The sequence below is a fragment of the Syngnathus leptorhynchus genome, chromosome 7 (genome assembly GCF_054491065.1).
Source record: "Syngnathus leptorhynchus isolate UIUO chromosome 7, UIUO_Slep, whole genome shotgun sequence".
Classification (NCBI taxonomy): domain Eukaryota; kingdom Metazoa; phylum Chordata; class Actinopteri; order Syngnathiformes; family Syngnathidae; genus Syngnathus; species Syngnathus leptorhynchus.
Window position 1 is genome coordinate 10,053,246 of NC_141201.1, and position 17,137 is coordinate 10,070,382.

The following is a 17,137-nucleotide window of genomic DNA, read 5'->3' on the forward strand; positions in this document are numbered from 1 at the left end:
AATATTTTGACAATTTCAATTAGCGACTGTATTAAAAATCTACTCACAATTTATGCTATATTGGAGGTTTTCACTGACATTATGTTTGTCATTTTATATATATATATATATATATATATATATATATATATATATATATATATATATATATATATATATATATATATATATATATATATATATATATATATATATATATATATATATATATATATATATGAATGAGGGAATGAAGTGGTGGGGGTTATGTTGCTCTCTTCGTGCCTCCTCGCAGGGCTGCGTGCTTGTCTGCTCCTCTCGTGTGCATGCAAGCTTGCGCAGGTTGCCCTCTGTTTGCCCCCATCTCCTTCTCTCCTTTGCTCTCTCATCCCCTAGTCTCTCTTGCCTCACCCCTCCCTCTGTTAATCTCTTATCCCGCCCTTCCTTCTCTTCACCCTTCGAACTCCCTACCCAACCTGCCCCCTCTCATCGGCTCTTAACGGCTTAAAACTCCGCTTTGCCCTCGTATTAAAAATTCTACCCCCTTCCCTCTCTCTCTCTCTCTCTCTCTCTCTGCCTCTCTGTGTCTCTCTCTCGCTTGCTGTCTTAGTAGCTGCCTCTCATGAGTCATACAGCGGGCACTGGCTGGGTTTGTTTGCCTGAATGCCCTCCAGGAATTGCTGGCGGCGCACAGAAAGCACTTCTTTGTAAACCTGCTGGTTGAGGTTAGCAGAGCAAAGCAGGAGACGATGTGCAAGAAGCGAAGGAGGGATACGTGCGCTGAGAAGTGTGTATGTGTGTGTTCCACGTTATCTTCCATGTTCAGTTGCTGCCGACCAGATGTCTCAATACTTTTGGCCAAAGTGTGATTTTGACATCTGCCATTGTGCCATACTCATCTTAAATGAATGAAGACTGCTAATCCAAATCATTTCAGGTGGATTTAGAATGGATTTCCATCTCACTCTGTGACTCCGCTTATCACTCTCTTCAATCTAAATGATTCCATGTTCTTTTTCGTGGAAATGAGAACGACAAACACTTTTAGTGATTACAGACTGCAGAAAAGGCTTCCGCTGACCCAATCAGAATAACAACGTTCGTTGGCCTTTCTAGTTTTGCCACTATTTTCCCAGATTGTACATTTGACCCTGAGTCTGCTGCACATATGAGATCAAATGCACTGGTTTTTTTTAAGGTTTTAATATGTTTTCTGAAAACAATTATTTTATACTAACGCAATAGAAATAACCTTTCGTAATGTATCACAATCGAGTGTTCCTGTATTCGATGGACTCTGTTTTGTCGTAATTGTACTTTGATTAGAGTCTACAAAGTACATTTGTGAGTGTGGATGGTTGTTTGTCTATGATCTTTAGACACTTGGACAATATCCAACAGTACTTCTGTATTTAGTGGCCTTGTAAATGCCTCGTGACAAACTGACAACATAGGAAATGTGTTAAAATACTCAATATAGGGGCAAACCGCCGTATTGACTGGAGGAGCCATTTCCTCGTCTTTCTAAAGTACGGTAAAAAACTTTTGATGCCACCTCAATAAGTATCAGAACCAAACTATTGAAAACTATTGAATAGACAACCTCTGGTTTTCAAATATTTAGCAACTGAGGTTATTTTTCAATCAGATGGCGCCCCAGTAGCTTGTCACATATTGATACTAGCAAACACAATAAAGTGGTCCCAATGTCAAGTTCCTGTTTCCTCATACGCATCCATATTTCACACACATGCGAGCCCAGGTCCTCCACACTGCTCCAACAATGCCCAGCTGCAACCAATGAACATTCCAGATGCTGTTTTTTCTTCTTTCTCCTTTCCCTCTATCATTTCAAATTTCAGCTCTAAGCCTTTAAGAGAAGCAGCAGCAGCCAAGTATGGTCAGGCCCGTGTCATGAACTTTGAGCGACCTTCAAAAGCGACATAGATTGTGACCTTGAAGACCCAGCTTGGGGGCTGAGCTTTAGGCCCCATTCTGAACGAGCCCGGAAAAAAGGATCTCGGTACGATGTGTGAGCCTTATGTTGTACTCGTACGAGAGCCAGGGAACCGTCCGCTCTGACCATTACATTCATTTTACGATTTGGACATCCTCAAAAGAACTTCCTAATTATTTCCAACACATTTTTTTTATGTTTTCAGTTTGCCCTGTGCTCTTTTAATACTTCCTCTAAGTACAATAAAGGAAACCATAGGAAAGTGAGTACTTGGGCATCCAGTTTGTTCCCTCCAGTCAGCTGTTTTTTAATCTCCAAACAGGTGCAACCTGACAGTTAACAGTGAACAGACATGGACATTGCAGACAAAGTATTGGGACATTAGGCTATTAAACAAAAGTGAAGAGAATCTCTAAGGTCGTATATAATCTGTTCTGGGATGATTGGATTCGGAAGCAATTTATCCCACAGGAAATAACGGAAAGTAAATGAATCAGTTCCATCAAAAAATAAACTGTACATGTAGGTACAATCCTTAATGAGGAGACATATTGTGGCATTTTATCACAAATGAAAACAGTTCCCAGAAGTCTTGTGTGTGTGTGTGACATGATTTGCTTGAAAATACCCCATTTATCAAGAATTAAAGCAAAGTTAACACCAACAGCCGTGTTTAGAGCAGCAATTTTTGGAGCGTTGGTGGGAGGGTATGGAATTGCTGTCTACTGTGGGCTGTGTCAACACAAATGAGACTGAGGGAACTTTTTTGCATAGCGGCGTAAGACTTGGGCTCATGGGGCATAATACGTCTTTCACACGGTTTCAGGATTTACATTTGGTTCCCGATGTGCTTGTTTTACATTTACACGTCAAGGCGACTCATTGTGCTTCACATGAGCAAAGACAACATCTATAGGCATAGCAGTTTCATTAGGACTTTGCGTAGGACATTCAAAAGGAAATCAGAAAAAAGTATCTTACAAAATATTCTAAAATGTACTTTGACAGCATTAAACATCAACAGAAAAATTTGAAAACATTTTAAAGTAAAGTAAAACGTATAAGTGGGTTTCTAAAATAATAAATTGTGGATATGAATCATAAGTATGGGGGAAAAAAAATTCTGATTTTGTATGACGCATTTCCAAAAAGCTTTAAGTTTGACTAGGAACGACCATGTCTTGCTTTTGTCCCTTGCGACATCTTCTAATCAAAGTCAAAGCTAACCTGAGCTGGATAGACACTTGCGTCCTGTACGTTCACTGTGCCACACTTGAGAACTCCCAATGATGATCAAATGACTCATTCACTTGTTCACACAAACACTTATCTGTGCAGATACAAACGCAGGCCTATCTAATTCTTCCACAGTTTGTATGGCTCCTCTCACCGTCACCTCTCTGCTCCACCGGCCCTACTGTCATCTCCGGTTTCCATAATTGGAGTTCACGGGATGCGGAGGAGGCAGGGAGAGCGACGTGAGTGACAAAGAGACTTGAGGAGCAGGGCTACTAGGAGGCCAACAGGCGGAAAGATTCTAATCAAATTGAGGTAATGTGTTTAGAGTGGTCTGCACTGTGGAGTTAGTCAAATAAACTCACGATGAGATTGTTTGTAAGATAATGTTTTGGTGAGGTTACTTTGGGACATAAGACCACTGGAAGACTGGTTAGGTGTCATCTGCAGGACAGAGTTTGATCAAACTAAGAGCTGGGATCAGATTTTTGTTTTATTGAAGCTGAAACAGTTGGGGAATAGTTTTTTGATATGTTTTGAAGATTGCTTATTTTTGAAGAAATTAACAATGCACATTTTATGTTTTTTTTTTTTCTGGTTTGTTGAAATAGACAGCATAGCAGTCAAAAATGCATCAAAACACAATGTGCAAGTTTTGAAATGTGCATTTCTCTGAGTAAAATGACTATTTGATCCCATAGATCATATTTTTCGCGGGCCGCATTGTAGTCATAGCTCCTTTCGGAGGGCCATGACGACTGTCAACCCAAATAAATATATGAGCACCTCATATTATATTGAGTAAAAGCAACAAAATAAACTGACAAATAACTCATTTTCAAATCAGACGAGTAAAAACTTGTCAAATATATATATAAAAAAAAAGACATTATTAAAAGTGAAGACAATTTGCAATTCTAGTAATGACACACGGATTTGATGCACAATTTGTCTTCGCGGGCCACATAAAATGATGTGGCGGGCCGTATCTGGCCCCCAGGCCTGGAGTTTGACACCTGTGCCATAGATGAACATACGTAAAATCTTGTTGGCAAGCAAAACAATGCAACTTTTTTAGTTGTTCACAGCTCAGGAAAGATTTTGGACAATTCCTCTTTACTGAAACTCAATCCTTCAAGATTATTTGCTGCTGATCGGTAACTTGAAGCTTTTCTCTTTGTTGAGGTCTGGAGTCTGACTAGGTCACACTCAATTTACTCAAAAACAACAACCTCATAGTCTTTCCACGACCAAGGTTGTCTTTGCAGATGCATTTTTTTGCGCTATCTTTAGATTTAATTATTTCCTTCAAACATGACAAGTCGAGTTGATGCCAAATAGGTCAATGTAGGTCAACTTTGGTTTTGTCTGACCATTGCACTTTTCCCCAAGCCGTCATTTGGATGGTAACTGGGAAATTTAAGACACTTTTGTACATGCCTTTTTGAACTGGGGGGACTTTGTGAGCACTGTGAGATTCCAGCCTGTTACAGCATAACGTACTACCACATTTTCTCGTAGTTTCTGAAGTGCCAGTTGATTTCAGATTAGTTCTTGCCGGTACCTTAGCTTCCTTGGAATCATTGTCACTCCACAAAGCAGATCTGGCGCTCCAGACTGAGGTCAGTTGATACTCATTTTGTGTTTTGGACTTTAGAATCACCAGGCAACTTGTCACCACTCCACCTCAAACATTTTTGCAGATGGTTTTATTACATCTACCCTGCTTGACATCTTGGGACAGCTCATGTGCATGGTGGTTTTGAGAAGCGAGGGGAACAAATGGATTCGTACAAGTGTGGTTTCTTCACATGACCGATTGATCTCAGCTCATTAGAAATCAGTATGCTGTATGGCACATGGGCACCAGCCAGCATGCGGATCCAATAAAATGCACAGCATACAACTTTTATATTGTGTGTTTTACATGCATTTTAAATAAATATATTTTTCTAATTAAGGACCATAAAAGTTAGAGGCTACAAATGCAAATCTACAGTCGTCAATGTTCTAATATGACAATTTTATTGCATTCTGCTCTTTGTTTGTCTTTGATGAAATAGTCCTAATCTTTAAAATATCCAGTTGGAGGCAATTGATCTTTTTCTTTTTTTTTGCCCCTCCCATGCTTGCAGCTGTTCTTTTTCGTGAGAGTCCCGACGCTTCCGCTCTCACCCATCAAAGCTTTTGTGTCATGTGGCGTTTTAAGGAGGTTTCCGATCAAGGGGTTATTTGACAGTCTTTAACATAAGCATGCAGCGTTGTATATTTAAGTCTAAGCATGTGCGTCTCTGTATGTTCATGCGTGCGCGCTTCAGACTGTGTGTCTGCCTGAAGTTCAAAAGGTTAATTGTGCCATATGGAGCGTGCGTGCATGCAGGCGCATGTATGCCAGTATGCATGCAAACCCTGCTCGTCTGTGCCGAGTTGAAAAGGTCAGTCGTGCTGCAGCGCTGTGTGGATCCTGACTCAATAATTGAGGCTTAACAAGCACATGTTAAAACATCATGATCCTCTCTCTCTCTCTCTCTCCGCCGCCGACGGGCTCAGTCATGAGAGCAGCAGAAACTGCCAAAGTAACTTTTTTCACTTAGTCATTCAAGTGCTTGACTTTATGCTGTCGTCCAAATTGGCAACAATATTGGGGAAATCTACACAATCTCTTTTAATCGCTGGAAGAAGAATTGTGTCTTCACAGAAAAAAAAATTGAGTTCAATTCTGATTGTCACTGTCACAATGTGTGTTGCCAACCCGAAAACTTAACAGAACATCTTAATAAAAACAAATCCTTTTATATAACTCATCGTAAACAAATTAATCTGACTCAACATAACATTTTGCAGTATTATTTCGGTTGTTTCATACAATTAAATTTCAAAGCATTTTAATGAAGTAGATAATCCAAATAATATTTTTGGTCCCAACCACAATGTTGTCGGTTTGATCCTATAAGTATTAAGTATATTAAGTATTAAGTATACATGTGTACTTAAGCAATGTCACAAGTTGATCATGTGTCATCAGTAAATCAATGAGAAGACGTTGTGAAAGCAGTACGTCAAAGGTAGAAACACGCTCTACAAAGTAATGTGAACTAATTTTCTTGTGTAACTAAAATGATAATCAGCACTTATTTGTTCACATAGTTGTTATCATCTTCAAATATTTTCTCGTGTAATTCCGACGTCATACTTGTAATGGTACAAGTTTGAGCTTGCAAAAATAATTTCTTTTTAATCAGGCCTTTTCTCATAAAATTGGTTGACTCAAAACATTGACTAAAATACTGCTTTGCTCTCGTAAAACTATATCCATCCATCCATCCATCCATATTCAGGCACGCTTCTCCTCATGAGGTGATATGTGATTTTTGTTTCTGCAAGTCACATCTTGATAAAGCTAACTTTGCATAACACTGAGTCATAACAAGAAAGACAAGGGTGGCATTCATGAGGATTTACAAGTGAGCAATGACATTAAAAATAAATGTTAAATATGAGCCTACTTCTTGAGCATGACCATTTTATCTTCTGTCTTTGCTGCTTGGTATTACCCGTAATACATTGAGGCTTTTCTGCATGACACATCTCTTAGAAGAATGCAATGGAAAACCAGTCGACTGATTTTGAAGTTATCGCACATGACTTCTTTGTTGTTGTTTCTTTGGGCTGACTTAGTATTTTATTATTATTAAGCTATCATTACTGCATGAGTCACTGATGGTGTAGGGGTTCATTTGCCTGACTTCCATGGAGGCAGCGTGGGCTCACTTGCCATTCAGTGATAATGAGAAGAAAAGTGCTTCCCATACGTTTCCATCCAGCCAGCCATTTTCCATAGTGCTTGACCTCATTAGCGTGATGGGTGAGCGGAGAGATAAGCATATGAACAGGATGAACACAATAGAAAATGTACAGATTTAATAAAGCACACCACATTTATTTTGTGCCAGTTAAATCATAAAAGGCAACACATTCCTTCAGAATATGAATTAATATGATGGATCTGGGTCAAAGGTCAGTCCCTTATCCCAAGACATGTCTGCTCCCACGTGATAGAGGAAGTAACTCTGTGGGAAAGAGAAAATAGGCGGCCATTTGAGTATCGCATTCAATTGTGGTCGTCAAGAAACGTTTGCGTGTACGACGGCTTCGTTTTATTCTCTGCAGAAAGAACAGCTTCCAGTTGTTGAAGTACGTCTGTGGGAAAACAACACATTTTTTTAATGTCACATGTGGAAAATGTATGACAGCTTGTAGTTGGTTTGTCTTTGACAGTTACAATTTGCCATGACATTGGACTTTGTATGCTCCAAAAGGCCTGCAATGGATGAGGAAAAGCTGAGTAAAGACAGATTTGTCCCCAGACCTCAACCTTGAGGGAGCACAAGAAGTGCTTGGAGCCTGTGATTATTATCAAAAGCCTCTTTAGTTGGACTATGTCCCTCCAAATTTGTACTGTGATCGTAGGGAGTGGTAAACATGTAAAGGTCGGACCCCTAACGTGGCTTATGTCACTTAAGGAGGAAAACACTTGGTCCATAAAAGTTCTACAATATATTGTTTTAGACTTTTAAAGGTGGCCGTGTAAATACAACTTTTCCTTTCCAAATATGTTGATATGTTTTATCATGAATGAGTTCAGAATGGCCAAAGTGATAAGAACACTCGTACTGGGCGGAGCAGAAAAAAAAATGGATCAAAGGAAGTACACCAGAGGAAAAGTGGGCACAGTTTTGGGCGGAGGGTTTGAGACGTGTGTACGTGCGGCATGATGTGTGAGCCTTGGAGGTTGGAAGGGGCTGAAAGAACAGGATGCACAGCCCCTGAGGAATGTGTAGAAGCTTATTGCACTGATGTGAAACTCATCCCACCCTCCCCTGTCTCACTTGCGTTTCTCGGTCTTTTCCTTCAGTGCCCTCTGCTCCTTTCCCCCCCAAACCGCTCGTGTGGTACGAGGCAGCGGTCACATAGGCAGCACGATGTTGATTTGTAAACTGAGATAGTGCAGCAAATAGTAGAATGAAAGCGACTGAAGCGGGTGCGAGAGGGAGCTTGCGGGATTTGGAGTATTCCATAAAATTCCATTTTTTTACACAACACATATATAGTATGTTGCGGTTCCTTTGCAGCAGGCACTATTTCTTTTCTAGCGACATGGCCTTGGGCATGTTCCTCGCCATTTATTTCAAACACATTCTTTTCTAAACTGGGCTTCCTATGTTTGACTTTAGACCCCAAACAGCTGCTCTCCATTCATTCTTATTATCGTAGAGAACAGAGCCTTTAAGAGAACAGCATGCAGCTTAGCCCAGCACTGCTAAACTAGCCTCAGCAGATATGCATTCCAGCCCCGTGCAGTCAGCCTGTAAACTTTTGTAGCATACTTGACAATTTGTGACTCACTTTTCATGCACTCCACCTTGTATTGGAGAGGATCAGGGATGATTTGCTTTTAGCTTATATGAATTCACAACCAAAAGTTCAACAAACACAAAGATTTAAACCTCTCGCTCTCTTTGGAGAAATATGGATTGCGTCATTTACACCTTTTTAAAATTAGCGATGCTCCCAATCCAGAAATTGGACTTTGGTGTCCTTAAAAGAATGTTTCTTATTCTTGAGATGCTAATGAGCAGCAGACTCTGAGCCTGAAGAAGCTGCTCACTGTTTGTCTGAGGGTGTTAGTGGGTTTGAAAGGGATCGGTTGGTTATGTTTGAAGAAAATCCTTCTGGGTTTCTCTGAAAAACCAATATCCTGTTTTTTGTCATCAGGTTTAGGAGAAACGTCTCATTTTTTGGCAGATTAAACAAAGCCCCACTTTGGATACCCACAATTAGTAGGATGATGTGAGTCTGCTCCTTGTCGGTGGAAGGGATGTTCTCTGCTTTGTCCTTTACGATTCTGTTCACCCTTAGCTTGTTTTCCAGTGTGTGATGGGAGTCTATACCGGTTTGGGTAGATTTTCAGAAGACCTCAACATTGACATCTGAACTGGTGAACCCATTGCACCGCCGTGTTTTTGCATGTAGAAAAAGTTTCTTGTATTGGAAGTAAGTAGTGCAATGGCTAAATTGAAGTCGATCACATACCTGACCTGGAATGAGCTTGGTCATTGGCCAGTCCAACTTGATTCAAATGAATGACTGAGAATGTACACTATACAAACCTTTTGTTGAACATTATTCTCTTATATAATATATATTGATTACTGATATATCATTCTTAACTTTGTATTGGGCAAAAATACCAGTTTCATTCATTCTTCAACTGTCTAAAAGTCCATAATCACCCTTTATCATCTGTCCTAACATCCCATTTCATGCCTCTGACATTGGAAACATTTATGCTCAATGATTTTAGCATAACAAATCAATGGAAAGAGGCTGATTTAGGGGACATTACACACAATGTAGGTCAACTCTCTCTGTTCAATCCAACGCTTGTTAACTCTCATGACGCATTGTGGATTTTTTATTTGTCTGAACTCAGTGTTTGTTGCCGTTATTGTTTCTCTCATATCCTTGGCAACTGGCCTTGGGGGCATGCGTGCACATGCTGTTCTTTTACAGGATGCAAAAGGTGCTGGGAGTGGGAGGGGGTTACAGGATATTGGTGGGCTCACCGCTGTGATGCCTACTAAATATCCTACACACACCCTAAACACGGGAGATGATGAAGGACAAAGAGAACTAGCAGAACTGAAGCAACAGACCCTTAAAATTAAGAGGGGGGGGGAGTACCTGCTCAGCTTGGAGCTGTTTGTATTGCAAACTGCTATGGAGGTCATATTTCCCGACACAGTCTGAAAAGCTTTTTGTACTTATCCACCAATTAATGTTTACTGCCAAACACAGCTGCTCACTAAGACGTTGTTTTTGTTTTTCTTTTTCTTTTTCTTTTTTTGTTCTTTGTTTTCAGGTCAGAAGAGATTTAAGCTAAGATAAACCACTTTTTTTTTCCCACATTACAGAACAAGGAGCAGCAAGAGTTGTCAAGAGAAGAAATCTGTACCAAGTAAAACAGTAAGCCATTTACACACACATATTAACATAAGCTGCCATTAGTGAGCTTGATTCCTCAGTCACTTAAATGCTTATTATCCTTTGTTGTGTGCTGAGTTAAGAATTATTTTATTTGTATTTCTCCCCCTTAATATGTTCCAATTTGGTTTGAGCCAATAATGAGGGTAAGTGTGAAACGCTTTCAAGAGTAACAATCACAAATCTTTTTATTCGTGTGGGAATTGGGGGGTTTGATCACCAAATGATTCCCGAGCCTGGCACCGCTGCTGCTCACTGCTTCCCTCTCCCCCAGGGGATGGATCGAAATCACACGGGGATGGGTTAAATGCAGAGGACAAATTTCACCTCATCCATCTAGATGTGTGTGTGACGATCATTCGGACTTTAACTTTTTTTTTTTTTTTTTTTTTTTTTTTTTAACACTCTGGATGGTTGAGCCACCCATGCTGTGATTGGGACGTGAAATGGAACGATAGCCATACCTGAAGCTAGCTGATAATGTTCAAGTGTGACTGACACCGTCAGATGTGTTTCTGACATTTTTTCATTGTGTAACTCGGTACAATTATTTCACTTCTGTTCACATAGTTTTGCTTGGTAAATACTGAAAGACTGTAAATCGGGACTGTAAATTAGGTAATTCTGCTATTTTTTTAGATTGGAACATACTCTTTTCACGACTGGACATATAGTCCTTATCTCACTGCGTGGAATTGAGGAAGGAACTGCCAACACTGATACAAAGGGTGGGCCTCACGAGGGTGAGCTCATGCCAGTTTCCATAAGCTGTAAAGTTTAGAAGCAAAGTTGCAGTTTTTTGCAAATACATACTGTACAAAGAAGCTGGCATGTGAAGGTTATTTTTAGTTTCCACAGTGTATTTGCAAAATTGGTTACATGTGCACAATCTAACAAGATGCAGGAAGGGAGTTACATAAATTTACACAATTTTGCTTGACACCAGCAGGTGTACACTACTCGACAATATACGTTCAGGTCTCGCTGAATGGCAAAGGTTTGCGAGTATTTGCGATGTTAGTGAACGTTGACAAAAAAAATAAAAATAACAACTATGACGAGTGTCTTTCGAACATTTCTGCGACTGTGTGCGACCTTGAAGAAACTTCAACAAAAAAAAAATCAAAGTTAATTAGATTTGCAAACAATAGAAAAGCAGATTAGGCAGGTGCAGCTACTACCTTATTGTGTGGAAAGTGAGCCTATTGTCAACAACACACCAAATGAAATAAAATAAAACTTTTTTGGAAGAATTCAGAGTAGGTAGTGGGCCACTGCTCCCCTTGGGTTCATACAAATTTATACAATTTCACAGATTAGATTCTTCCAACTTTACTGTTTTGCAACCACTTTTTGCTCTCTTCACTGCCATGATAGAAAAAAAACTGTATTTCACAAATCCTCTAAACACCAAACTATTAATATGACACTTGAGGAAACACTTGTATTTGCTTTCTGGCTGAGAGTGTATTTAGGGGGGGGTGGGGTGACACTACTGCCATGATTAAAGCGTAATTCAGCCAAGGGACAGTTTAGTTATCTTGGCATTGGTACAAAAGACAGCTGGTGAATCCAAATCAGTTTCTCAAGTAAAGCATCAAATCAAACTAATACTCTATACTTGAAAAGATAATACAGTTCACATGTGATTGACAGTGTTAGTTTTGAAATATGGTTATTATTGTAGTTATATTTGAAATGAAAATAGCCCAAAAAAAAAAACAAAGGTAAAAAATAAAACACGAAGATGATCATCAAGAGTACACTACATTGTACATAAGGGATGACGGCCAAATGAATGCTGATGAATGACAGATAAAACAAAGACATGAGTGAGTGTCGGCGGACATGCACTGCTGTGGTGCACTCCTTTGCTTCAGCCAGGGTGGTCCACTGGTGAGATAACCTCAGCCAGACAGCCCTGGGTGATAAAGATCAGATTGAGATGACAGACTGGAAGTGCTGCTTGCCCACACACGCATGCACACACACACACACGCATGCACACACACACACACGCACTCACGTACGCACAGAAGCACACACACTCTGGAAAATTCTGCAATATTTAAATTCCTCTGTCAAGACGTGGCTGCATTTTAAAGGTTGTTTTTTTAACAGTTCACTATACAAATATGTGCACTTTCGAATATAATATGTATTATTTAATTAATCAATATCATCTATTGCCACATCTGTACATGTTAAAAGTGGTTGGCACTCACAATTAAGCATCAATCAAATATCTATCTATCTACTGACCTACCTACTGACCTACCTACTGACCTACCTACCTACCTACCTACCTACCTACCTACCTACCTACCTACCTACCTACCTACCTACCTACCTACCTACCTACCTACCTACCTATCTACCTACCTATCTCTCCCTCTCTCTCATTCTATCTAATGCAAAACTCGGTTTATTAATCAACAGCTATAAGTCAAAGACGACTTTACTTATACCTACTACTTTATATTGCATTTAATGTATATCGCATCTGGTTCACTCAAGTGAATTGACAGCATTCTGGAAGCAGACCACCATCGATCTCCAGTTAATAACTAAGTGTGTCCATTCACATTGTGTTAACATCAACAAAAAAAGGATAAGGGTATTGATATATTAAGATCCGGTTACCTTGTATATCACATTTCTATCAAATTACCAAGTACTTTTGTTTATTGTGCTCCTGTGCAAACAAGGCCTTTATTCTTGCAGGCACCCACAGGAAGTGGTGCCCCTTCATTTCCTTTGTCTGCTTGAGCTCATGGCCATGGCTCCTGGATAGCTGTGTGTAGCTAGACTTGTTTAGCAGCACCAATAAATGTGCCCAGAGAGGAGAATTAAGAAAGCACCTAAGAGCATTGTTTAGTTTGCAGTACAAAAGGCCATTTCCTTGACTTGCACGCCTCAACACAGGTCCTGTTGCATCAAATAGGCAGGGCTGGTATTTAGATTTGACAAGGTTATGGTTGAGTTGATGTTGAGTTTAAACAAACATCATGCCAGTTGTTTTTAGATACAAGTTTACCACCAAAGCAGGCCTTCATCCTGTGTGGAATGTGACTGTCGATAACATAACTTTGATTACTGCGCCGGTCATTACGTCCTGTCATCGTTTCCTCTCGTCCATTCATCATATTGACGTTTCTGGTACCTCATGGGATTCATGGAGTGCTGACAGACTGAAAACATACTACTCATATTGGAATTTACGAGCAAAGGGTATGCAGTCACCGGATATGTATGTTTTTCCACTTCACCATGTCTCAGTGAATATTGTGTGTGTGTGAGTTGAGGTGTGATCCAAGAGATCATTGTCTGTGGGTCCAGACGGCACCGACTCAGGTTCTCAGTGTGGCTTCACTAATCTGCCATAATTATGTCTCACAGCCAGCTCACTCCCAGCCATGCACATACAACATGGTCTCTCTCTCGCTCTCTACAGTCTTCCCTCCCTCCCTCTCTCTGTCTGGCTGTGAGTTGTAGCTGCTTTGGGCGGCTAGCTTTGTGTCCGTGTGTCCGTGTGTGTGCATGCGTGCATGGGCAACATTGTATCATGCAAGTGACCTTGCCAAAAGAATACTTCCCCCCCACACCTCCAGGGTGGAAGACACGAGTCAAAAATACCTTGTGGGAGTCAACGTATAGTAAAATGTGTCCAGCGTAAGATTCATGCACGCGCCCATCGCATGCCACTTCCCTTGTCCCGCCTCTGTGACGCACATTTTGTTTGTTGTTTATCAGTCGTTGTGCCTCAGGCTGTATGGTGACTCACAGGCAATGTGGACTTCCTAATTCCAGACTACCTGACTGAGTTCACGGGAGCACCACTTTTACGGACCGCAATATTGTAAAACCTATAAAGATGATTATGCTGCATTACATTAATTCATTGGCAGAGAATTCTTGTTGCTTATGATGGAGAGTGGAAAATAACTTTTGTGAATAAATCACATAAGTTACTTTTATCTATCTGTTGTGTTTTTTCTTGTACTCATCATAGAGGGAGTACGCCCTCGATTTGTCACAGGTCAATCACAGGGCACATACAGCCAAAAAGACATTCACATCTACGGACAGATTAGAGTATTTAATAATTTCAAATACAAAAGAAGTACTTTATGAGAGAACGGGTGAACTCTGGGCCCAGATTGAAACCCAAAGGTAGGTTTGTAAACAAAACAAAAAAAAAGACTCTCCCACATTCTCATGAACCATTGTTCCTTTCAACTTTTAATGTCAACCACAACTATATGTGCTATGAACCCAACCCATGTGTCCTATTTGACAAGTACAGAGCCTAAAAATAGTCAACTCAATTATATTTGCAGAATGTTCTCTTAGTACATGTGTGAAAGACTTCCCAGGCAAGATAACCAAGCCAAAAGTGTCGGTCATTGTTGTGGTCTGTGCTCATTCATATTGCAGCGATGTGCAAGTGAACTCTGTTTAACCCCATGACAGCATTCATTTATTCAAAAGGCTGCTTGGTCTCACCGAGCAAACCTGTTCCTTCTGCTCTTTTGGATGCTTTAACTTGACTGACATTTTGCGTGTGTGTGTTTGGGTGTGCGTGTTGGGAGTCAATGTCGACGAGCTCATTAAACTGTTAATATCGCTCTCTTCCTCTTTACCAAACCTCCCAAAGATATTGCATGCTTACTGGTTGAACACACACAGAGGCACACTCAGGCACACACAAAGCCTCATAAAGCTTTTTGGACTAAATGCGTGCCTGACTGCTTGCTTTAACGCACTCACCAAAAACACACACACACACACGCGCACACACACACACACGGCTGCAGCACGGCACTCTTATTTAAACTGATGTGAGTGCTGTCACGACATCCGACTAGTCCTATTTGTTCCTCAGAAGCCTTGGCGTGAGAGAGCAGGGTCACCCCACTGGCTCTCATGCAAATTCATTCAGTGCGCGCACACACACACACACACACACACACACACACACACACACACACACACACACACACACACACACACACACGCACACTTAATAGTCCTGCAGATAAGCAAAAAGACAGAGAAAGACAGACAGGCAGTCATGCGGGCAGGAAGGCAGCCGTGTAGAGAGTCATGAAACCTGTCAGCAGTCAAGCAAATTGAGCAAACCAATCGAGTCAGACATGAAAATAGATTTTCATAAAGTGTATAAATGAAAAAAATCAGACCACAAGTCCTGATAGTCTCACGTGGCAGCATGAGGCAACTCGTGCTAAAATCTGTAATCACTATGCGGCTTTCGGTGAACCGTGCACGCCAATAATTGTCTTGTGCTTATTGGCAGGTTGGGTAAATGTTCAGCCAGTGATGATCAGCCCAAGTCCAGCTTGCTCCAACAATATGACCAGATCAGTATGTCTGGAGGTAAGTTACTTGTAAACTTCTTTTACTCTTCGTTGATATGTAGGTGTTCTAAAAATAGTTATATCAGCACAGGGCAATGGCTACATTTGTCTCATTGTGTTGTGAAATAGAATATCCCTCGAGACCACTCCAACTATTTTTTTGAAGTGGATAATGTTTCTAGATCAGAAAAGCATGCACTTGTATGAATCAGTATCGGTCCGTTGGAGAAACAAGGTTGTTGATCACTGAGCGAGGCGATGCCATATTGCGCAATAAAATTGTTTTCTGTACAGAGCATGGCAGCAAATTTCGGAGCGGATTATTTCCTATGGTAATAAAAAAAAAAAAAAAAAAAAAATTCGGATTAAGAAAAAAATGATTCCTCAACAGATTGTTGAAGATGAAAACAGAGAGAAGGGTCTGATGTGTAGCTTGCTGAACACTATGGAGGATTTAAACACAATGCCGAGTATAAAAGTGAAAAAGAAACCATTTTTGTTTGGATTTTGAACTGCACATCCTTCAGGGCATTCACATTTTTGGTCTCAGCTGTATTTCAAGGTCTTGCATCCTGAAATACATTGGCTTTGTATCTTTGATGATTTTTGTTTTTGAAAACAAACGTTGAATTTGAATTTCAAATTATTTGACCAGTGAGCTGTTCAAGTTTTGAGTAACCCATGTTTGATCAGTACATCATTTGACCAAATTTTAATGCTGGGATTTATTTATGGCAAAGATGTCAATGCATTTGGTCATTTTTATTGTGCCAAAACCCTATAAAGCCTACCCCTAAGAAGATTGCTGATTATGACATTCTGTAATATTTAATACAAAACAAAAACACATCTGTTGTCCACTAGAAAATCACAGATGGGTTGAGGCATTTTCATTGATGATGATTAAACATTTGGGAGATTTATTGTAGATTGGCTTTTGGTTCAATTGTGTCTTATGGATAAACCTTCAGTATTTATTGTTTGGCAGCGACACGCTAAATGATACTCTACTTAAAAAAAACATATATGATATATAATGCCATTTAAATTTTCTATCCATCCATTTGGTATACTGCTTCTCTTGTTGGGTCACAGTGGGTGAGGGATTCTCTGAGTTCACACAGGGTGAAACACCCTGGAGCTACCAGGCAATCCCAGGTCGATATTGAAGGTTCAGTATGCTAACTGCTACATATGGCCTCCTTCAACAAATCTGAACAGTTGAAAGCTCCTGAGGTCACCCAATCTGGAATTTCTAACAAAACTTGAGGGAAAATGTGCCTCAGAATGACATCATGCGTTACGCCTCACAAGTGTGCATTTGTATTACCAGTGGACTTTGCTACTTTTTTTTTTTTTTTGCAATAAAAGATAGACCACCCTCAGCAAGGGATGTTGAGCTACAACTCAAATGCTGTTAAACTGTATAGAAAAGACAATTTTTAGACTTTTATAGACTTCTATGACAATTCACAAACATTGCCTATACAGTTAATCGACTTTTAATGGTGTTTAAAATTTGACCCTGAATTGGTCAGTTTCC

At 40.2% G+C, this 17,137-nt stretch overlaps 1 protein-coding gene across 7 annotated transcripts in view; it reads left to right on the plus strand.

The window, feature by feature from the left end:
• The first annotated feature begins 12,992 nt into the window (after nucleotides 1-12,992).
• LOC147054688 (uncharacterized) overlaps nucleotides 12,993-17,137 on the plus strand; it is a 46,256-nt gene continuing 42,111 nt past the window's right edge. For all 7 annotated transcript variants that reach the window (XR_015066678.1, XR_015066681.1, XR_015066677.1 and 4 more), the window contains exons 1-2: nucleotides 12,993-13,447; nucleotides 15,534-15,613. Coding sequence is in view for 2 of the 7 variants with exons in the window: in XM_085916425.1 (XP_085772551.1) it covers nucleotides 13,225-13,447; nucleotides 15,534-15,613 (303 nt within the window). In the remaining 5 variants the exon portion in view is untranslated. The remainder of the gene's footprint in view (nucleotides 13,448-15,533; nucleotides 15,614-17,137) is intronic.